The sequence below is a fragment of the Microcaecilia unicolor genome, chromosome 2, assembly GCF_901765095.1.
Source record: "Microcaecilia unicolor chromosome 2, aMicUni1.1, whole genome shotgun sequence".
NCBI classification, from domain to species: Eukaryota; Metazoa; Chordata; class Amphibia; order Gymnophiona; family Siphonopidae; genus Microcaecilia; species Microcaecilia unicolor.
Genome location: NC_044032.1, coordinates 204,070,231 through 204,093,111, shown reverse-complemented (window position 1 = coordinate 204,093,111; position 22,881 = coordinate 204,070,231). Strand labels below are relative to the sequence as shown.

General features: G+C 49.4%; 1 protein-coding gene across 1 annotated transcript in view; it reads right to left on the bottom strand.

Annotated features, from left to right (window-relative positions):
- The window catches only part of ZNF367 (zinc finger protein 367), a 56,475-nt gene that overhangs the window by 32,149 nt on the left and 1,445 nt on the right, over positions 1-22,881 (bottom strand). Inside the window, exon 2 of the mRNA XM_030193640.1 lies at positions 4,999-5,149. Coding sequence (XP_030049500.1) covers positions 4,999-5,149 — 151 coding nt within the window. The remainder of the gene's footprint in view (positions 1-4,998; positions 5,150-22,881) is intronic.

The window sequence follows — 22,881 nt, the reverse complement described above, 5'->3', positions numbered from 1 at the left end:
ATCTGTCTGAATTAAAATGATTTGGCTGGACAGCCGATCTCTGAAAGCCTTTAGAGTGTTACAGATCGCTCGCAGTTTCAGAAGGTTGATCTGAAGACCTTTTTCCTGAAAAGACCAAGCTCCTTGAGTGTGAAGTCCATCTACATGAGCTTCCCACCCCAGGAGGGATGCATTCGTTGTCAGGACTTTTTGTGGCTGAGGAATTTGGAATGGACGTCCCAATGTCAAATTGGATCGAATCATCCACCACTGAAGGGAATTCCAAAAGTCGGTGGGCAGTTGGATTACATCCTCTAGATCCCCCGCAGCTTGATACCACTGGGAAGCTAGGGTCCATTGAGCTGATCTCATGTGTAGATGTGCCATGGGAGTTACATGAACTGTGGAGGCCATGTGCCCCAGAAGTCTCAACACCTGCTGAGCCATGACCTGTTGAGATGCTCGAACCATGGACACCAGGGAGAGGAGGTTGTCTGCCCTTACGTCGCGAAGATAAGTTCGAGCTGTCTTTGTGTCCAACAGAGCCCCAATGAATTCCAACTTTTGTACTGGGGTGAGATGGGCCTTGGAGTAATTGATCACGAAACCCAGTAGGCTCTAGCAACTGAATAGTCATTCACATGGACTGTAGAGCGCCTGCCTCCGAGGTGTTCTTCACCAACCAATCGTCAAGATAAGTGAACACATGCACTCCAAGTCTGCGTAGTGACGCTGCTACTACCGCCAGACACTTTGTAAACACTCGGTGCAGACGCCAGACCAAAAGGCAATACACGGTACTGAAAGTGCTTAGTTCCCAGCCGAAATCGAAGATACTTCCTGTGAGCTGGAAGTATCGAGAAGTGTGTGCAAGCATCCTTTAAGTCCAGAGAGCACAGCCAATCGTTCTCTTGAATCATGGGAAGAAGTGTGCCCAGGGAAACCATTCTGAACTTTTCTCGAACAAGAAATTTGTTCAAGCCCCTTATGTCTAAGATGGGACGCATCCCCCCTGTCTTTTTCTGCACAAGGAAGTACCTGGAGTAGAATCCCAGCCCTTCTTCCCCTGGTGGAACAGGTTCGACCGCTTGAGCCTCTATAAGGGCAGAGAGTTCCTCTGCAAGTACCTGTTGTGCTGGGAACTATATGAATGAGTTCCCGGTGGGCAATTTGGAGGTTTGGATTCCAGATTGAAGGTGTATCCTAACTGGACAATTTGAGGAACCCACCGTCAGAGGTTAGAAGAAGCCACCTTTGGTGAAAAAATACTAACCTCCATCCAACCAGCAAGTCGTCCGGTACGGACACTTTTATTGAGGCTATGTTTAACTGGAGCCAGTCAAAAGCCCGTCCCTTGTTTTTGTTGGGGAGATGTATGGGCCTTATATGCACGCCGTTGACGAGAATGAGCGCGCTGGGACTGAGCCTGGGCAGGCTGCCGAGAAGCAGGAGTGCACCTACGCCTAGGATAAAAATAGGGAGCACTCCTCTCCCCCCCCCCCCCCCCCCCAAAATACCTCCTAGATGAGGCGGCTGTAGCAGAAGGAGCCCGGTGGGAGAGAGAATCCATAGCATCATTATGCTTCTTGATTTGATCAACAAGATCCTCTACTTTTTCACCAAAAAGGTTGTCCCCCCCAGCAAGGAACATCCGCCATTCCCTGCTAGACAGAATGATCCAGGTCAGAGACATGCAGCCATGAGAGTCTGCGCATCACTACTCCCTGAGCAGCGATCCTGGATGCTACATCAAAAAAGTGTCAAATGTACCCCTGGCCAGGAACACTTGACATGCCTTCTGCTGCCTGACCACCTGGCGAAAAGGCTCGGCCAGCTCCGTAGGGAGTGTATCAACCAAGCTAGACAGTTGCCGTATTGAGTCCCGCAAGTGCACACTCGTGAAGAGCTGGTATGACAATCTTTGCGGCAAGCATAGCGGCCTAATACGTCTTCCTCTCAAAAGAATCAAGAGTTCTAGCTTCTCTGCCTGGGGCCGCCGAAGCATAGTCTCCAGTACTCCTAGCTCTCTTGAGGGCAGAGTCCACCACCATAGAATTGTGGGGTAACTGGGACCTCATCAATCCAGGTTCACCGTGGATCTGATACTGGGATTCAGCTTTCTTCGGGACCATAGGGCCAGACAGAGGGGCCGACCAGTTTTGCATAAGGACTTCCTTCAGTATCTTATGCAGAGGAAATGTTACAGCCTCTTTAGGTGGAGAAGAATAATCCAGGACCTCAAGCATCTCAGCCCTGGGCTCATCCTCAACCTCCACAGGGAAGGGAATAGCTGTAGCCATTTCCCGGACAAAAGAGGAAAAGAACAGACTCTCCGGTGGAGATTGATCCTTCCCCTCCGCCAGAGAGGAGACTGAGGGAATCCCAAAAGGACTCATCAGAAGAAAAGTACCTGGGATCTTCCTCTGACTCCCATGAGCGCTCCTGCTCAGTATCAGATAAAGCCTGTGTTAAGTTACTTCGACAATTGAACCTGCCTCGATGCCGAGGAACGATGTCCTCTATGGCGATGTCGAGAGGCCCACGCCCTGTCTGACTGCGGCGAAGCTCCCTCCACCGACGTCGAAGGGGAGTCGACCTGGGTGGCAGTTGACGCCAATGCCGCAGGCGGCACCCGCAGTCGGAGACCTCACCGCAGGAGAAGGGCCAGACACCACTGCAGCAGATGGTGCAGAAGGCGCAAACACCCCCGACACCGAAGCTGACTGGCATAGCAGTCCCTCCAGAAGTTTTGGAAACAAGGCCCGGATGCACTCATCGAGAGCCGCCATCGGAGAAGGCAGCGGGGTCAGTGGAACAGGGGGTGTCAGAATCTGTGGAGGCTCGGGAGCATGCATCGGGTTGCTAGGAGACCGACGCATCGGCACCTCCTGTATCGAGGGGGAGCGATCCTCTCGGCGCTGACGCTTCTCGGGTGCTGACTCTCTCAATGCCCCGGAGCTCCCAGTACCGTGCGTCGAAGGAGAACGATGACGGTGCATCTTCGCCTTCGCTCGCCGCCCGTCATTGAGACTCCTCGGTACCAATGAGGAGGACATGGAATCCTCACGTCTCCTCGGGGCCGGGTCTGACAAAGGTCGGTCCCAGGGGGCCCGCACAACAGGAGGCCTCGAGGCATACTACAGGACTTTTTTTTTTAAGATTTAAAAACAACAACGTAAAATAAACTCCCTTATATAGTAGGAAAACCCTGCCCAGTGCATCCCAGAATGCACTGGGCAGGGGAGGGCACTGCCATTTTGGAGGCAGCGCTGGAAGAGGAGGGGCACTACTCCCTCCTCCATCACCCATGAGGTACAGAGGGGAGGGGCCGCTAAACAAAGAGGGCGGGTGGGGGTGGAGCTCACTGGGCCACCAGGGATTTTATTTATTTTTTTGGTATTGGGGGGTTAGAGGGACGAGATCCACTGGACCTCCAACCCCCCATGACACTGTCCCAGTTGGGGGGGGGGGGAGGGGGGAGAAGGTAGGCCACCTGGGCCTTGCTTTTGGAACAGGTCTGGATTTTTGACAGCCTGGACCTGTCAAACAAGTGTGAGAATATTGTGCCTGAGGGAATACCCAGGCACAATCCTCCCACACTCCCCCCCCCCCCCCCCCCATAAATGCTAATAACGCGCCTAAATGTGCACGTCGTTAGCGTTGATCATTGGTAAGTTAATTCCCTGCGCTGTTCCAGCACTATTTTTAGGGCACTGTTTCAGAACAGCGCAGGGAATTGTTCATCGGGGCCTCAGAGGAGTGCAATGAAGGGCATGGCACGCCCTTGACTCCTCCTGAATTTGATGCCTTGAAGACCACTGTGACTTATTAAAACGCATCAAAATTTAGAAGGACCTGGGTATCGACAAACATCTCAAAGGTGACCAACTAGACAGTGGCGACCCCTACCCTGACTTCTTACCATCAGAACAGAGAAAGCCCGATTCCACCAGAACAAACCACCACCTTCAGAAGGGGGACAGTACTGGGCACAGAGATACCTGTGGATAATTTTAAAGGAAAGAAGATCAACCTCTGCCCTAAGACTTGAGATGCTACCCTGCAAGGCTTGAGAGATAGGGAAGATCTCAGGACTAAACCCAGGTTCCAAATCAAATATAGATCTAACATGTTCGACTTCCCAGGGGAGAGAGTCCAATCCAGAAGAACAACAAGGGAACGTCTGTGCTTTTGTTCTACAGCCAGTCTCTATCCTCAAAGTTGTGAATTTATTTGAATCCCAGTCTTTTGTGGAGGTAGAAAATAGAAGAACAGACCCCCTCCAGCAGCAGAGTATCCCTCAAAAACTGAACTTGAAGAGGCTTCGAACTCTGACCTATGTATCCTATATGGTCCTTTTTCGCATCACCAAAGGCTGTATCACCAGACACTGAATATTTTTGCTATGCTGACCTCTTTTAAATGCAGAATGGGACAGAATATGCCTCCCTTCTTGGGCATCACAAAGTAAACTGAGTAATAACCCAGCCCCACTTGAGAAAAGGTATGAGCCCCATTGCCCCTAGCTAAATTAACTGCTGCAGTGTAAACTTACTGCCCTTGCCTCTTAGACGTCAGCCACAAGGGGACACCTTAAAAGCATATAACGCTAGCTCTACAAATTCCAAGGTAATGAATGCTATAAAATCTCAGGACAGAGACTATTTAAAAGCAATGTTTGGTTCACGTATCTCTCCAGTAAAGCAAATTGGAGCACCAATACCTGTCAGAGTTATCTTTTTGCAGGACCTCTATGCCAGGAACTTTTTTGCAGGACCTTGAAGAAAAAGCCCTTCACCCCCTAGAGAGAACTTCCCCCCTTGGATAATAATGTATGTGCACTGAAGGAAGATGGGGAAGAGGACTGGGAGTAAATAAATATTCTGTAGGACACTGAGATATGAATCAGTCAGTGGATCACCCTACCCACTTCCAACCATTACAGATTTAATGTTCTAACAAAGCAATTTAGCTTATTCATGAATTATGAATATCCTGCATAAATTCTCCAGTACTTACCAGTATGAGTTCTTTTGTGAGCCTGTAGTGATTTCTCACGTGGAAATACCCTGTTACAAACGTTACACCGGATTCTGCTAGATGAGTGCTCACCCTCATTTATTAGGTCTCGGACTGTCTCTGCACGGGGACGGCCACGTCTGATCCCATCCTACAAGCACAGAAAGGAGAAAAAAAAAAAACTCACAGAATGAGACTGCATGGACCTAAAAAATACTGTTGTCATTCAACTGATGAATAACTATAAAATCCAGAGAACTGTTCCAGCATCAAAGGAGTATATTGGCTAGGAAATACAGGAGCACCTGAGCTGTAACTTGAAATTTGTCCATCATAAGATAAGACAAATATGAAGTAGAATACAAATTATAATTGCTAACAGAGATACCCTTTAATGAAGTGTGTGCATTTACTTAAATTTCCAGTGAAAACAGATACCTGGGCTACAAAGTATAGGACATTTTGAAGATCATTTGACACAAATTGGTAGATAACCAATTGCTTCCTTCCAGCAACAGAAGTCTGCTTTACCCGATTTTCTAATATTTATCCTGTATTTTCCCTCTTTGCGCACACACACACACTCCTCCACACAATACGGCATGCCCAATAGATACATGCCCTTACTGGCTACCTTCTGAGAAATTCAGTGCTGTTCCTTTAGCCAGCAGGGGTTACTACTACAGGAGCAGCTGTTTAGCTCCACAGCACAAACTCAGGACCTGATGCACAAAACTTACGGGCCAGCAACATTAATTTTCAACCAGTTCCAGCCGGTTTAGCGAGCACGGTATTTAGCAATAAGCGAGCAAAGAGTTACAACGAGCAATTTCCCAGAATTGCAAACACACAACCAAAATACAATGCAAATTTATGCCAATTAGCCGGTTTGCATTCAAATAATCTCAACACACAATGTATGGCCGTTTACGGGCGATGAACACAAAGGACCACACACATTTAATGTAAGAAATTTTACAGGTGGTCTGGAGCTACTGGTAGCTTCAAGGAGCTGCCATCTGCTGTCAACACAACATGACACGTCCATAATGTGCATGCACATATGTGTCAGAGAAGGGATGGCTGCGCAGCAGGGTCTCCGCGGCCATAAACCGAACTTCTCCAAAATGGATGTGCTGTGGCAGGAATATTTCAAAAATGGACAAAGGCTGGAGGGTGGCACAGTGCCTCTTCAATAAGCGTTCTTCGTACCCGATAAGTATTTGCACCAAAGTCTTGCTGTGCACCTCCCTCCTTCCTGCCCCCCATTGTTAGTTCATAGGATGGCTGTCAGCATATCATATACGTCCATAATATGCATATTCTTTGGGCGTCTTTTTGTGCGTGTGTGGATGGTTAAAAAAAAAAGTTGCATGTTGTTGTCCTTTATATTGCCATTTAAAGGTGCTGCTTCACCTTCCTCCTCCACTGTCTTTGTCCATACACACTTTACATCAGGGCAACAATGACACCTGCGGGCCTCTTGTTTTCAGGTGGAAGAACTGAAGAAGCCTGCCAGGACACTTTGAAAGAATCACAGGGCGTGCGTGCCTACCTCGACAACACCCCAGGTATTCATTGGTTGGTCATGGGGTTACCTACAACAGGTGACTTGAATGATCAGGGGTTGACAGTTTCCCTCTGGTCTCTCTTCAGATGATGATGAAGAGTCCCGGGGCGGGAGGAGGAGATGACGATGAAGAGTCCCGGGGTAGGAGGGGGAGATGACGATGAAGAGTCCCGGGTGGGGGGGGGAGGAGATGATGATGACTGGTCCCTGGTCCTGCCCCTGAAAAACCACTCACCCCCTTGTGAGACTGCCTGCCCCCCAAGCACAGCCCTAGACAACCAACCTCTCCTCATCCCCACCCTCCAATGAGCCCCCTACTTCCCCCCCCCCCCGGGGTACCCCCAAGACCACCAGAGCCGTGCACCCCTGGGTGCCCCCAAGACCACCCCCTCTCCTGACATCTCTCTGGGCCCCTCCCCCACATGCAACAACTCCTTCCCCCATGTGCTGCCTTGCCAGGGACCCTCCAAAAAAGTAACACCCATCCTAACACATTTCCAGGACACACTCGTCCGTGGTGAGTTTCACTGGTACTGCCTACACTGCTGTCTGCATGTCAGAGGTGGTCTGAGCGGAAGCGGTCTGACAGGTGGTCTTTTTAGTTGCAGGCGACATGGTGGACCTCACAGAGAGGGAGGATATCCCTTCTCACCCCTCCCCCACCCTAGTTGACCACTGCACCTCCCTCATTCCTTCCACACTCATCCTTGTTGACAGATCCACCCCCCCCCTATTCTTTCCAGCCTACCCTCGTAGTCCATGCATCCTCCCCCAAGACCTCAGAAGAGAAGTTGGAGGCGACACAGCTGCTGCGCACGGGAGGGGAACACCCGGGCACTTTTCCCAGGTGCTCAAGTATCTCTTCTCCCCCATAGGTCCGGCTGGGCCACATCCCTTCTCTCCTTCCCAGAGCTCCTATCCTCCAACCCCCTCGTTCCCTCTCCCTTTGCCCCCATAGGGAACATCAATCCCCACCCCGCATTTTTTTAAAAAGTCCATCACACTTGTATATAGTCCCCCCAATCCCCCCTTATATGTATTCCCCCCATTCTCAAGTAACCCCCCCATCCCCAACCTGTTTTTTTTCATACGTATAAAAGTAAATAATTGTTTAATAACGTTGAGGTGTGTTCTTTGTGTGATCCTATAGTAAGGTAAGCTGTTGCTGAAGTAACGAGGAAGGTAAAATTATGTTTCTTACCTGATAATCCATTAGTCCTGACAGATCAATCTAGAGACTGGTGGGTTATGTCCCTCTGCCAGCAGGTGGTGCTAGAGAGAACTTCTGAGGCTCCCTATATGTGGTCATGTGTAGACACTCAAACCTCAGTACTGTCGATACCAAAGCCATGTGGATCTTCAACGCCCAACTATTCTCCTGTCTTCAGACACTGTAAACAAACTCTGCAACCGCAAAAGCAGGAGGAACTCATGTAGCTCACAGTAAATAAAGAGATTTGTTGCAATATTTGACAAACCACAACATCTGAAACATCAACTGCAAACTTGAAACAGATACCAAATAAAGATAAGCAGAAATTCCAGGGCGGGCCTCTGGATTGATCTGTCGGAACTAATGGAAAGAAAATTATCAGGTAAGAAACATAATTTTACCTTCCATAGCGTCCCACAGATCAATCCAGAGACTGGTGGGATGTACCCAAGCAGTTCTTAAGTAGGACGGGACCCAGAGAACCCAGTTTGTAGAACCAAACCACCAAAAGCAGCGTCAGCCCTTGCAGCTATGTCCAAACGACAGTGCTTTGAAAAGGTATGTACCGACGCCCAAGTCGCTGATCTACAAATCCCCTCTAAGGACACCAATCTCGCCTCCGCCATAGAAGTCGCTTGTGCTCTAGCGGAATGAACTTGCAGCAGAGTAGGCAGATCCTTCCCCGAAGCAATGTACGCTGAAGCAATAGCTTCCTTTACCCAGCACGCTACCATAGCATTAGAAGCCTGCTGGCCCTTTTTACAACCCGCAAAAAGCACAAACAGATGATCCAAGCGCGAAACTCCGAAGGATGATCCTCCCTCTGAAAAGAGGGAAGACAGAGTTGTTGATTCATATGAAAACGAGACACAAATTTTGGGCGAAAACGAAGGAACTGTTCGCAGTGTCATCCCTGCTTCCGTAAAAGTAAGAAATGGATCCCTACAAGACGCCTGTAGCTCTGAAACTCTCCTCGCCAAAGAAATAGCGACCAAAAACACCACCTTCAATGTCAAATACTTCACCGACAAGAGACAGAGGCTCAAAAGGAGGCCATTGCAAATCCCATAGTAGCAAATTAAGATTCCAAGCAGGAATTATCGAGCTCCGCGCAGAGGATTCACCCCTCGCAGAAAATGAACAATATCCGGGTGAGAGGCAAGAGAAGAGCCCCGCAAATGGCCCATAACACACGCCAAAGCTACCACCTGAACAAGGGAGTTCAAAGACAGCCCCTTCGAGGCCATCCTGCAAAACAACCAGGATTGAAGCCACCAAAGCTGAAAAAGGTGATATCCCTGCTACCGTACACCAAGACTCAAAGGTTCGCCACACTCGCATGTACGCTATAGAGGTGGAACGCTTTCTAGCTCGCAGCATAGCGGCAATCACTTTGTCCGGATAACCCTTTTTCCTCAAACTCGCCCTCTCAATAGCCATGCCGTAAGACCAAAAGGGGATGGATCCTCCATAACAATGGGACCCTGACGCAAGAACCCCCAATGTGCAGGAAGCTGTAATGGGTTGTTGATGAGAAGGTGAACAAGATCCGCGTACCACGGACGCCTGGGCCAATCTGGACCCACCAGAACTACGCGGCCCGGGTGGCGAGCCACTCAACCTAGAATCTTGCCCAACATGGGCCATGGCGGAAATACATACAATCTGCCAGAGGCCATGCTTGAAGAAGCGCATCGATCCCCAGGGACTGGGGATCTCTGCCTCTGCTGAAAAACTGCAGTACCTTGGAGTTGGCTGCACACGCCATCAGGTCCGTAGCAGGAACTCCCCACCGGCTCGTGATCAATGAAAACGCCTGCTCGGAGAGCTCCCACTCCCCCGGATCCAAAATGTGCTGACTCAAAAAGTCTGCTTCGATGTTCAGGGAGCCAGTTATGTGGGCTGCCAAGAACTGAGGCAAGTGTTCCTCCTCCCAATGGCACAGGCACATCGCTTCCTTGGCCAGTGGAACACTCTTGGTGCCTCCCTGGTGGTTGACATAGGCTACCGCTGTCGCATTGTCGGAGAGAACCTGAACAGGTTTCCCCGCAAACACTTTGTGAAAGGCCTGCAACGCCAGATGAATCGCCCTCCGATTGATGGACCAAGCAGCTTCCTCTGGAGACCAAGAACCCTGCGCTGTGAGACCCAGACAATGGGCTCCCCATCCGGAAAGACTGGCATCCGTAGTCACTACTACCCAGTCTGGAACTCCCAGGGGCATCCCCAGCACCAAACCTGATGGACCTCAGCCACCAACGCAAGCCCATCCTGACCAACAGTTCCCAAGGAAGGCGAACACTGTAATCCTCCGGCACCGGAGACCAACGGCTCAATAGCGACTTCTGAAGAGGTCTCATGTGACTCCTTGCCCACGGCACCACCTCCAGAGTGGGCACCATGGATCCCAACACCTGAACATATTTCCAAGACCTGGGAGCTTGAATGCGCAATAAACTCCGAACCTGCGCCTGGAGCTTTGGCTTCCGATTCTCCGGCAAGAATACCCTGCTCGACTGGGTGTTGAAAAGCACCCCAAGATACTCCAGGGATTGAGAAGGAATCAAATGACTTTTCCAGGTTGATGACCCAACCCAACGATCGCAGCAGACTGATGACTGTCAGTCGCCTGAACGCTGTCCTGGAAGGATGGCATCCGAATCAGCCAATCATCAAGATTCGGATGCACTTGTACCCCTTCTTTGCGGAGAAACACTGCGACCACCACCATGATCTTGGAGAAGGTCCTAGGTGCAGTCGCCAACCTGAAGGGAAGCGCCCGAAACTGAAAATGTTGGCCTAGAATCGCAAACCGCAGAAACAGATGATGCTGCGGCCAAATGGCAACATGCAAATAAGCTTTCTTGAGATCGAGGGAAGTAAGAAACTCCCCCGGCTGTACTGCGGCAATGACGGAGCGAAGAGTTTCCATCCAAAAATGTCGCACTCGTAGAGCCCTGTTTACCTGTTTGAGGTCGAGCACTGGATAAAAAGAACCTCCTTTCTTTGGTACTACGAAATAGATGGAATAGCATCCAAAAAACCGCTGCACCACCGGACGGGCACCACCATTCCTAAGCACCTTAGACTCTCTATGGTCTCTCTGACTGCCGCAATCTTTTGAAGTGATTTGAAAGGAGACTCCACGAAAAAATCTAACAGGGGCTGACTAAATTCCAGTTTGTACCCGTCTTGGATTACCTCCAACACCCACTCATCTGAGGTGACCCTGGCCCATTCTCCCAGAAAAAGGGACAGCCATCCCCCTATCAATGCTGGGAGATGGACCAAGGCCCCATCATTGGGCACGAGGCCCTGTGGTTGGTCTCGCCTGAGTGGCGGTTCTCCATGAAAGGGCTGCTGTTTTTGAGGAAAATGTGGCTTCACAAATGAAACGGCTCTGTCTGGACGATAACGCCGTGCATCTCTAAACCAGGCACGTGAGGAACCCGCAAGAGGAAACAACCTAGGTTTATCCTGAGGCAAACGACGGCCCTTAGAATCGCCCAGATCTTTAACAATCTTGTCCAAGTCCTCACCAAACAGCAGCTTGCCTCTGAACGGCAAACAAGCCAGACGAGACTTAGAAGCCGTATCTGCAGACCAATGACAAAGCCACAACCAGCAGCAAGCCGCCACTGCAAGGGAGATCTCCTTTGCGGATGCCCTAAGAATGTCATACAGCAAATCCGCCAAATAAGCGAGACCTGCCTCTATAGAAGGCAAGGATGCCACCAGTTCTTCCAAACAGGCACGCCCTGGCCGCCTAGGACCTGCAGACCAACGCCGCTACCTCAAACGACATCTTCAAAGAAGATTCTAACTTCCTGTCTTGCGGATCCTTCAGTGCTGTGCCATCTTCTACAGGCAAAGTAGTCTTCTTAGTGACCGCCGTAATCAACGAATCCACCATGGGAAGGCGCAAGGACTCCCGCTCTCCTTCCGGAAGCGGATAGAGGCGTGCCATGGCTCTCGCCACCCGCAGACCTGCCTCTGGCGTATCCCACTGTGCTACAATGAGCACTTTCATTGCCTCATGAATATGGAAGGTTCTAGGCGGACGCTTAGTCCCCCAACATAATTGAGGTGGCAGCTGTAGAGGGAAGTCTGCTGTCCGGAATCGAGATATTCAAAATCTCCATAGCCTTAACAACCAGGTTAGGCAATTACTCCTGGCGGAACAACCGTGCCGCCGTGGGATCATCTCCCCCTTCAGCCGCCAACTCACCCTCCTCCAGAGACTCGGACCGGGTTAATTGGGAAACTACTGATAACCGGCCATCAACTACCTCTGAGCATACAGAAACCGAATCGATACCCAGCGAAATGACGCATGGGCGCTTAGGCAGCGAGGGAGGGTGTAGTAGCCAACTCCTCTGGAGAGTCCCCCGAAGGAGCCTCCAAGACCTTTTAAGCAGAAACGCTTTGTGCAACAAGAGCACAAATTCAGGGGAAAAAGACACTCCAGCCCCTTCCCAGTCACTGACCCCCCCCCCCCCCCCCCCCCCGCGAGAAAACTACCAGCATGGCACTGAACTTGGTGCTGCACTACTGCAGCTGACGGCTCTGTACCTGCAAAACTCTCCCGCTCATTCAAAATGGCGCCCAAAGAACCGAAGCGAGGAGGAACAGCACGGGAAGAGGCGCGATGCCTCAGCACCCCCCGATGCTCCCCGTGTCTCCCGCCGACAGTGCTCCAGCACCTGCGAAACATGGCTCCGCTGACAGGCGCTCACGCCACAGGAGAAGAAACAGCGCCAAAGTCTGCCACCGCCGGGCGAGAAGCAGCGCACTTGGAGACCAGTAACGGCGCCTGCAGGCTCGTGACCTGCGCTGCCCTGTCTGGGTCCTCCAACGAGCCTCCGAGTACTGGAGATCCCCGGGGGAAGAACAGACTCCCCATGCTGCTCTCCGGTTCCCACACCAGGAGCAGCGCTTCAAGGATTCTGATGGAGCCGCCACGTGCTCCATGAAGAAAATTACAGGGGACCCCCTGCCCACCACAAAAACGTTTTCCCCAACAGCTTCTTCCACACTAACAACAGAATCCCTCACTGTGAGTACCAACCACAAATCTAGATTTCTCTTTTTTTTTTTTTTTTACTTCCAAAAACAGGAGATTAACTGACTCACGAGCTGCTGAAGGGGACCCGGCGGGAGGGGGTAGGAAGAGAGGGACCTGGCTCCACCAAGTATCCCTGCTCAGCACCTAGCGAACCCTCAATCCCTTAGGGAAGCTCAACTCGGCCCAAGGGAATAGGGGAGGAGCCCCACAATCCAGAGCTGCAGAGTTATGACCACCACCCTGCTAGATAGAGAGAATACCGAGGTTTGAGTGGCTACACATGACCACATATAGGGAGCCTCAGAAGTTCTCTCTCCACCTGCTGGCAGAGGGACATAACCCAACAGAACCCACCAGTCTCTGGATTGATCTGTAGGACGCTATGGAAGTTGGTTATTTCTGGGGCTAAAGTAATAAGGGGGGGGGGGGGGGAACACCCAAGCACCTTTCCAAGTACTAGAGTATCTCTTCTCCCACGTAGGCCCGGCTGGGTCGCACCCCTTCTCTCCTCCCCAGGGCTTTCCTTCCTCCAACCCCGTTCCCTCTCCCCTTGCCCCCAAGGGTGAATTGGAGGCTCATAAAGATGGTTTTGCATCACCATTTCTAAGGTTTAATCTTGCTTCCCTTTCTTTTGCCTTTATGATCCAGGTCCTGCGAGTCCTGGAAAAAATGTGTTGGGCGGCATATTAGATACCCAGCGGGGGAAGAGGAACGGTGGAATTAAAAAGGACTTTTTCAAGATCACTGGTAACACGAGCCTTATCTGGTCGCATAAGGCATCCATGGAATGCTGTACACTACTACTACTACTACTTAACATTTCTAGAGCGCTACTAGGGTTACGCAGCGCTGTACAATTTAACACCATTAGCTACCTCTGACAGAAGTCTGTTGACACCTGTGTTCCACTCCTCCTGCCTCTCCCACAGCCGGCACCAATCAAGCCATGGCTGAGCAGAAGGAGGGGGGCAGGAGGGCAATTCTGAGATGCCCCATTAACAACAGGCGTTATATCGAAGAGCTCAAGGGTTACTTCTTTCTCCGCCAACCCCTCATCCTCTTCTTCCTGTGTGGGTTGTACAGGCCACACCCCTTACTCGTAACAAATGAAAGGGTAGAAATTAAACTCCAGCAATTCACACTCACTACTACTACCCTATTTCACCATCCACGCTGTACACAGGCCCCTCTGTAATCAGCTTCTTCTAGGTCATCCATGCTGGTACATGTTGCCCCAGGCAACCCCGTAGTAGTGGCCGCTGCCCCCGTACAAAAACAAAATACATTTGAATAATGACATGCTGCCCCACCAACCACCAGATGTTCCCTTACAAAGTCAAACACAAATCACTTTTTATCAAGACCAGCAGTGCCCCAATTATTGTACCCCCCACTACCACCAACCCACCAGTAGTACCCTGTTTCACACACGACAAACAAACACCTTCAAGGTCATTGATGGCCTCCTCTGAAGTGTCAGCAATAAGATTTGTTGCATAAGAGAATTAGTATTGAATTTTGAAGCGTGAACTATAAAAAAAACAGTATGTGATACAATCTTGATATAGAATGTTTGGTACATTTATGTGGTAGATAATGTAAGAGGAAAATAGAATACTCATGTTAAAGGGGAGAAGTTGATATTAGAAGTGTGAAAGTGAGCCAGTGAAAGGAGTTATGAAGTAGTGTGAAAGATTTAAGTAGGTGAGCCATGAAGGTTTGTAAGTTATTTTAAAAGAATTAATGTCATTAATATTTTATTAGTTACTTAGAAAAAAAAAGAATAGGTTGTAACTAGATTCTTTCTGACCTCACGTGCAACTTTCTTCAAATCAATCACCTTACTTTCTAATTCTTCCTACTTTCTTACTCATCTATATATTACAACTTTGCCTTACCCTTCACTACCAATTATAATGTTCTAGCACGTATTGTGTTGTCATTGCAAGTAGTATACCATGCCATACTTTGTATTGCTGTTCGAATATTTTTACTGCTCTAATTGCCTACTGATCATGTTTGATCTATTCTTACTGTACACTGCCTTGAGTGAATTCCTCCAAAAAGGTGGTAAATAAATCCTAATAAATATATAATAAATAAATAAATTGAAATACGGATACTCAGTGTATGTAATAGCATTGAATTCAATAGGGATATCCTGAAAACCCTGACTGGGTAGGTGTGCCCCGAGGACTGGGTTGAAAACCTCAATGCTATCCTGAATTATTAAATACTGAAACTGGCAGGCAAAAATCAGCCTGTTGGTTGACAGCAATAGAGACAAGAAAAATATAGGAGACAAAAATCAAGCTGGGGGCTTTCTAGCTTTGTTCTATCTTATCTTCTGAAAAAGTAGTGCATAAGAGGAATGGAAAGATAAGCATAGGAGCAGCCTCTTTGTTCAAGGGCCACTGAAAGCATCCAATGCTATTTTGCTGGTGCAAAATTCACAGAAGTTTACATTGAAAGACAACAGAAAATAGATCTAATCAATGTGATTCCACATTGTTGAAATATGCCAGCAGAATCTTCCAGTCCAAAGTCACTCATGCTAGTGTAGGAAGCAACTATGTGATGAGATTCTGAATCACCAGAAGGCATAGGAGCCAACTTTTCAAAATGATTGGGGGTGCTTAATTTTTTTTTTTATAGGTGGTGCATTTCTCCCCCCCTCCCCTTGCCCCCCTCTCCTCAGAGTTCCAGACCCCAATTCCTCCCTCCTTCCACAGAGTTCCAGACCCCCCTCCCTCAGATTAGAGTTCCAGCCCGACCTCTTCTCCCACTCCCACAACAGTCCTTCACCTGCTCCTCGTCTTCCTGCATGCCGCCCATAACTTAAAAGTCATCTTACCGGGGTCCCGGCGGCATCAGTAGTGAAAGGCAAGCACGAGCAGGCTCGGCGAATCGGCGCTAAGTTCAGCCTGCCTTCCCTTCTCGTTGCTCTCACCTTTGCCTCTGGTCCCGCCCTCATTTCCTGTTTCCGCAAGGGCAGGACCAGAGGCAGAGCTGAGAGCAACAAGAAGGGAAGGCAGGCTGAAGCGTCAATTCGCCAAGCCTGCTCGCCTTTCACTACTGCTGCTGCCAGGACCCCGGTAAGATGACTTTTAAGTTATGGGCGGCATGCAGGAAGGCAAGGGGCAGGCGAAGGACTGTTGTGGGAATGGGAGTAGAGGTCGGGCTGGCTCCTGGGGAACTTCCAGTTCTGGCGGGAAAATATTGGGGTGCTCGAGTACCCACAGCACCCACAGAGTCGGCGCCAATGCCAGAAGGTACTTTGTAGCAAAGAAAATTACTTTGTATTGTTCAGTTCTTCTAGCTCTATAAAGGCAATATTGAGAAGACAGAGGCTGTTCATCCTTACTTATGTAAAATAGCCATCTGATTATTTATGTAGATTAAGATTCCCTTTCCTGATAACTGATTGTTGAATGTCTTGAAGCACTGGATATAGCTTCTGGTTCAGAAGACTAATGACATATAAAAACTTTTCATCCTTTGGATATATGCGTTGACTACAAAGAAATGGCATGCGTTCCCTATTGTAAATGCATTTGTTTGTATCTCAATGTTGCGATGGATTCAATGGAGAATGCATTTAATATGCCACCTTTCTGTGGTACACCCAAGGTGGTTTATATAATTATATACTGGATTTTCTTTGTCCCTAGCAGCAGCGTAGCCAGACAGCCAATTTTGGGTGGGCCTGAGCACAAAGTGGGTGGGCACAAAATTTTCTCTCTTCCCCCCTCTCCCCAAAATTGGTTGTCTGGCTACGTCACTGCGACCCCCCCCCCCCCCCCCCCCCCAAACCACCGCTGCAGGTTTTTCCCCACCACCTGCTGATCCCTTCCCCCAGGCACCACCTACCGGCATGCTGAAGGGCTTTTTTTTCTCTTCCACCTCACAGCCACCCGACCGTCGGCACGCTGCAGGCCTTCTTTCCCCTCCCTCCCCTTCCATCTCCTCTGGGCAGTGCCAGCCTAACTCTACAACAAAGCTGCACGGCACCAGGTCTGTCAACATGCTGCCGCTACGCTCCTACCTTGTCATCTTTTGGCAGAGGTGTTAGTTCTGCTGCTAAATCTGCAGCAGATCCACGTGGTGCCAGGGATGTCTCTCTGTACACTGGCCCCGCCTCTTCAGAAAGAGTATCGGAGAAGGTGAGGCGGGGCCAGCGCAGAGGAAGCAGTCGCAGCAGCGTACAGAGAGACAGCCCTGGCACCGAGTGGATCCGCTGCACATTTAGCGGCAGAACTAACACCTCTGCCAAAAGATGACAAGGTAGGAGTATAGCGGCAGCATGCTGACGGACCCGGTGCCGTGCAGCTTTGCTGTAGAGTTAGGCAGGCTGGCGCTGCCCGACGGAGATGGAAGGGGAGGGAGGGAGGGGAAAGAAGGCCCATTGGGTGCACCATTGCTGGGTGGGCCTGAGCCCAAAGTGGATGGGCCCAGGCCCGCCCGTGGCTACGCCCCTGGTCCCTAGTGCATCAAGCTTGTGCCATTTCTCCACCATTCCAGGAAAAAGAAGAATGTAGGGTTGATTATTCTGACTTGTGCGAATGGGTGAATAAATTGCTCCCACTGAATCTGAAAATCCACTGGAGCTGGTGCAAACAAAAGCACACAACACAGAGAAGGTGACACAGAAACCAGACGATGTTCACAGGAGCAAAAACTTTATTCAAACACATCCAAGACGCGACACAAGTTGTGTTCAGCCTATGTAACAAAAGAGCACAAGTATTCTATAACACAGCCTACAGTGACTAGCTGCGTTATAAAATACTTGAGCATTTAGTTTGGAAGCTAGAAGCGTCAAAACATCCTACAGCAGACTCCTGATGCAGACCACATAGGCCAAAATACGACTCGTGTCGAGTCTTGAATGTGTTTGAATAAATAAGTTTTTACTCCAGTGAACATAGTCTGGTTTCCATTTCTGTGTTACCTTCGCTGTATTGTTTGCATCTTTGAGACTGCGAGGATCTTTTTGTTCTTCTGTTCTACCACTGGCAAACAAAAACACCACAAAGCCCAGCAACCATACGATTAAGTAGCACCACAGGATTGTACCTACACCTGGAATAGTAGTAGGAACTGCTCCTGGGCTTGAGAAAAGTTCTCCTAACCGAGGAGGTGGATGCAGAAGGCACCTAGTAGGAGAGAGAGATTGTATCAGTGCGTTTCTTGATTTGGTCAGGAACCTCAACCTTTTCTCAAAAAAGGCTGTCGCCGGCAAGGGACATTCGCCACCCTCTGCTGAACAGAATGTTCCAAGTCAGAAACATGCAGCCATGAGAGTCTATACATTGCTATACTTTGAGCAGAGATCCTGGATGCCACATCAGTAGCGTCATAAGTGCCCCTTGACATGCCTTCTGCTGCTTGACCAACTGGTGAAAAGGCTCTGTGTGTTCCAGAGGGAGCTCATCCACCAAGACCGACAGCTGTCTCACCGAGTTTCGCAAGTAGATGCTCGTGAAGAGCTGGTAGGATTGTAAGCAGGAGATGAGCACTGAAGCCTGCTACATCTTCCTCCCAAAAGAATCCAGGGTTCTAGCTTCTCTGTCTGGGGGCACCAAGGCATAGAGCCTAGTACTCCTGGCTTTTGAGAGAGGACTCCACCACCATGGAATTGTCAGGTTAACTGAGGTCTAACAAAACCAGGTTCACTGTGGATCTGATACTGAGAGTCAATCTTCTTCAGCACGATAGGGACCGACAGAGGGACTCCCAGCTCCTGATGAGGACTTCCTTGAGTACCTCATAGAGAGGGGCAGTCACAGCCTCCGTAGGAGATGTGTAGTCCCGGACCTCTAGCATCATCCAGGCCCTGGGCTCATCCTCCACTTCCAAAGGAAATGGAATGGCATTAGCCATCTTAACAAAAGATGAAAATGAAAGGCTCTCCAGCGGAGACCATCTCCTTTCAGGTGGAGGGGAAGGTTCAGGGGGGATCCCAAAAGACTTATCTGAGGAAAGGAATCTGGGATCCTCCTCTGAATCCAATGAGCGCTCTTCCTCTGTGTCGGACAGTATCTCCCTATAGGATTGCCGAGACTGAACCTGTCTCGATGCAGAAGAACCATGCCCTTGAGAGCGGCGTCAAGACGTCTGTTCCTATCTTGACTCTGGCAAAGCTTTCTCCACCGACGTCAAGGGGGTGTCAGTTTGGATGGCAATAGACACTGGGGCTGCAAGCGGTGCAAGCACTGGAGGCCACACTGCAGGCAGAAGGCCAGACAGGGCTGCAGCGGGAGGTATGGCAGGCACAAGCACCCCTGATACGATGCACACCGCTGCATGAGGCCATCCAGCAGTTCTAGAAGGAAGGCCCAGATACGACAGTGGAAAAAGCTGGGGTGCCAGTTGAGGCGCAGGTTGCAGAACCACTGGGTTTGACACGGGAGCAGGATGTCAGCTGCTTACAGGCACATCAGCACCTCCTGAATGGAGGGAGAGCGATCCTCCCGGTGCCAATGCTTCTCAGATACCAAATCCTTTGACGCCCCGGAGCTCCCGGCACCATACGTCAAGGGTGACCGATGATGATGCTTCTTGGCCTTTGCTCAAAGCATGTCACCAATGCTCCTCGGTGCCGACGTCGAATACTCACGTCGCCTCAGGGTCAGGTCTGATGATGGATGGTCCCGGGGGGGGGGGGGGGTAGGGCAGCACAGCAGGAGACCTCAAGACAAGTGGAGACCCACTTGATGCCTCACTGCTTTCAGCGTCTAAGGGTCTAGAAGCAGCCATGCTTACTGACCTCCTGATACCGGTGAGATGCTCGACCTCGATGCAGATGAAGAATCGGCTCCAAAAATCCTCTCGTTCAGCCTCTCGGGAAACCTGGGTCCTCTTTTTAATGAAGACAGAACACAGTTTGCAGGGCTATGGTCAGGCCCTAGACACCAGACAACAAGAATGGGTGTCCTTTCCTAAGATAGTCCAATTGCACCGGGTACAGCACTTGAAGCCACTGGGAATCTTTGTGGACATGGACGGAAAAACTTTGTAAGCTAAATTAAATGACTCGATGATGGCTGAAAAAGGGGCAAGGCACAGAGAAAAAGAAAGAGAAAGACCCAACCAAAGTCTGTGCCTAAAAACGGCCCAATGACGGAAAACCGGGAAAAATAAAAACAAAGAAAAAATAAAGGATGGGTTTGTAAGACCCAATTAAAGAAGCCACAAAAGAAAGAAAGAAAAAAAAAAAGACCAAAAGGCATTAACAACTATCAAAAAAAAAAAAAGAACTGAGACTATGCTCGTGCTCCACAAATTTTTTTTTTTACTATGGCAAAAACAAGACCGGGTGACGTGGATCGGCGTCACCCACTTCAGAGAAGATAGAAGCCTGCTTGTCCTGGGAGAAAGTTGTTTTTTTTTTTTTTTTTTGGGGGGGGGGGGAAGAGGGGTTTAGCATGGATGAAAAATCCACAGTAAAATTGTGTTAAAGCCACGCTAGCACTTTGTGCATCAGCCCCACTGATATTTATAATACTCAGTAAATCTGCACATTCAATTGAATACAGAAGTACCACAATTATTAGAATTTGTCCAATCCAATCAGTAAAAGAGGCAAACACAATGGGCCATATTTACCAAAGACAGAGAGCTTTATTACCTAAAATTATTAAATCTTCGCTGTTAACATAGTAAGCAGTGAGTGGTAAATTAGGACCTCTTCAAGAACCCAGCAACCCATTTAGAGCACAGTGCTTCAAGTTTGATTTTTGTCCTGATTCTATACCAGCTGGTGGGCAAATCTAGACCTTCATCACTTTCTCAGGGGCTGATGCAGAGAGCTATCACAGGCAGCAATACGGAGTTAATGTTAGGTATCTGCGCAGGTTACGAGCTGCATGATGCAAAAACAGGTTCAATGTTGTGCAATATGAGAATTGTATTAATAGCTTTGGAGGTGGAACAAAAGTTAACTTGCCCTTCTGAATCAAAAAGGTAATAGCTCTACCAAAATGTTTCAGCACCCCTGATCCCCCACAAAAGTGTAATTACTCTGATCCGAGCACCCCCCCCACTCCAAGAATTCCTGGGTCAAGAGCACCCCCACCTCCTTTCTTCAAAGAGGAAGGAGCAATGCCCGCTTGCTCCTGCCTTCATACCAGTATCTTGAAAAATGCTAGCACTTGACCCCAGACAGTGCATTCTGGAAGACACCATATGGTGTTAGTCTACCAAATAAAGAAATGCTTCCTTCATCTGGTAGTCTGGGCAGAGAGAACCAAATAAGGAGGCAATTGGTAGTCTAGGCAGAGACAACCAAATAAGGAGGAATTTAAGATGGCACTGCTCCTGCCTCTTCAAAAGTACACAGTTGGGGGGTGGGGGTGGGAATTGGATCTGGGGGACTACTAACTACTAGGAACTGTCAAAGGGACGGGTGCTCTTGACCCAGGGATTCTTGGAGGGGGGGGGCTTGGATCAGAGTAATTACACTTTTGTGGGGGATCAGGGGTGCTGAAACATTTTGGTAGAGCTATTACCTTTTTGATTCAGAAGGGCAAGATTGAAGGGGGGTAGACTCAAGAAAAATGTCAGGAAGTATTTCTTCACGGAGAGAGTGGTGGATGCTTGGAATGCCCTCCCGCGGGAGATGGTGGAGATGGTAACGGAATTCAAACATGCGTGGGATAAACATAAAGGAATCCTGTTCAGAAGGAATGGATCCTCAGGAGCTTAACCGAGATTGGATAGCAGAACCGGTAGTGGGAGGCGGGGCTGGAGGTTGGGAGGCGGGAATAGTGCGGGACAGACTTATACGGTCTGTGCCAGAGCCAGCGGTGGGAGGCGGGACTGGAGGTTGGGAGGCAGGGATAGTGCTGGGCAGACTTATACGGTCTGTGCCAGAGCCGGTGGTGGGAGGCAGGGATAGTGCTGGGCAGACTTATACGGTCTGTGCCAGAGCCGGTGGTTGGGAGGCAGGGATAGTGCTGGGCAGACTTATACGGTCTGTGCCAGAGCCGGTGGTTGGGAGGCAGGGATAGTGCTGGGCAGACTTATACGGTCTGTGCCAGAGCCGGTGGTTGGGAGGCGGGGATAGTGCTGGGCAGACTTATACGGTCTGTTCCCTGAAGAGCATAGGTACAAATCAAAGTAGGGTATACACATAAAGTAGCACACATGAGTTGTCTTGTTGGGCAGACTGGATGGACCGTGCAGGTCTTTTTCTGCCGTCATCTATATGACTGATACAGATTGCATTAATTCTTGCCCGAAGGGCTTGAACCACCAGTACCCAATCCCACCAGAAGGCCTGTATCCACCTTGATCCAGCACCCAATACCACCAAAAGTGCTGGATCTACCCAGATGCAGCATTCATTACCACCCAAAGACCAGCATCCACCCGGATCCAGCTCTCATTCCCACAAGAAGGGCTGAATCTACCCGGATCCAGCACTTAATCCCTCCAAAAGTGCTGGATCCACCCGGATCCAGCACTCATTCCCACCAGAAGGGAGCATGTACTCTGATCCAGCACTTCCTGTGGGGGTGGGACCCGACAGAGAAGAATGGTGCATCTCAGCACCGGGGTTCGCAGCATACCAAAAGTAGTAGCAGTCAAAATAGAACAGCACTCCCTTTTAAAGGTAGTACTGAGATGATCCCCAGGAACCATTAGTAGAGTGATGTGGTAGCCTATTAAGTCCACTTTTAGAAGTAATCAATACAATAAAACACAGAAAAGAAATTATGACAGTACTTATTTTTTTATTTGCTTTGGAAGATAATCCTTCAGACCAGAAATAAGCAAATGTTGATAAATAACATATATAAATGAAACATCAATGCATTCCAATGACAGTCTCACAAGAAGTGGGTGGGGTGGGTAAGGTGAGAAACATGGGAGATGGGTGGATGAGAGACACGAAAAATGAATGGTGATAACAGGGTGCCAAGGCAGCTGAATTTTATGATTTACTACTACTACTACTAAGAATTTCTATAGCGCTACAAGGGTTACGCAGCGCTGTACAAGTTAAAACATGGGGAAGGACGGTCCCTGCTC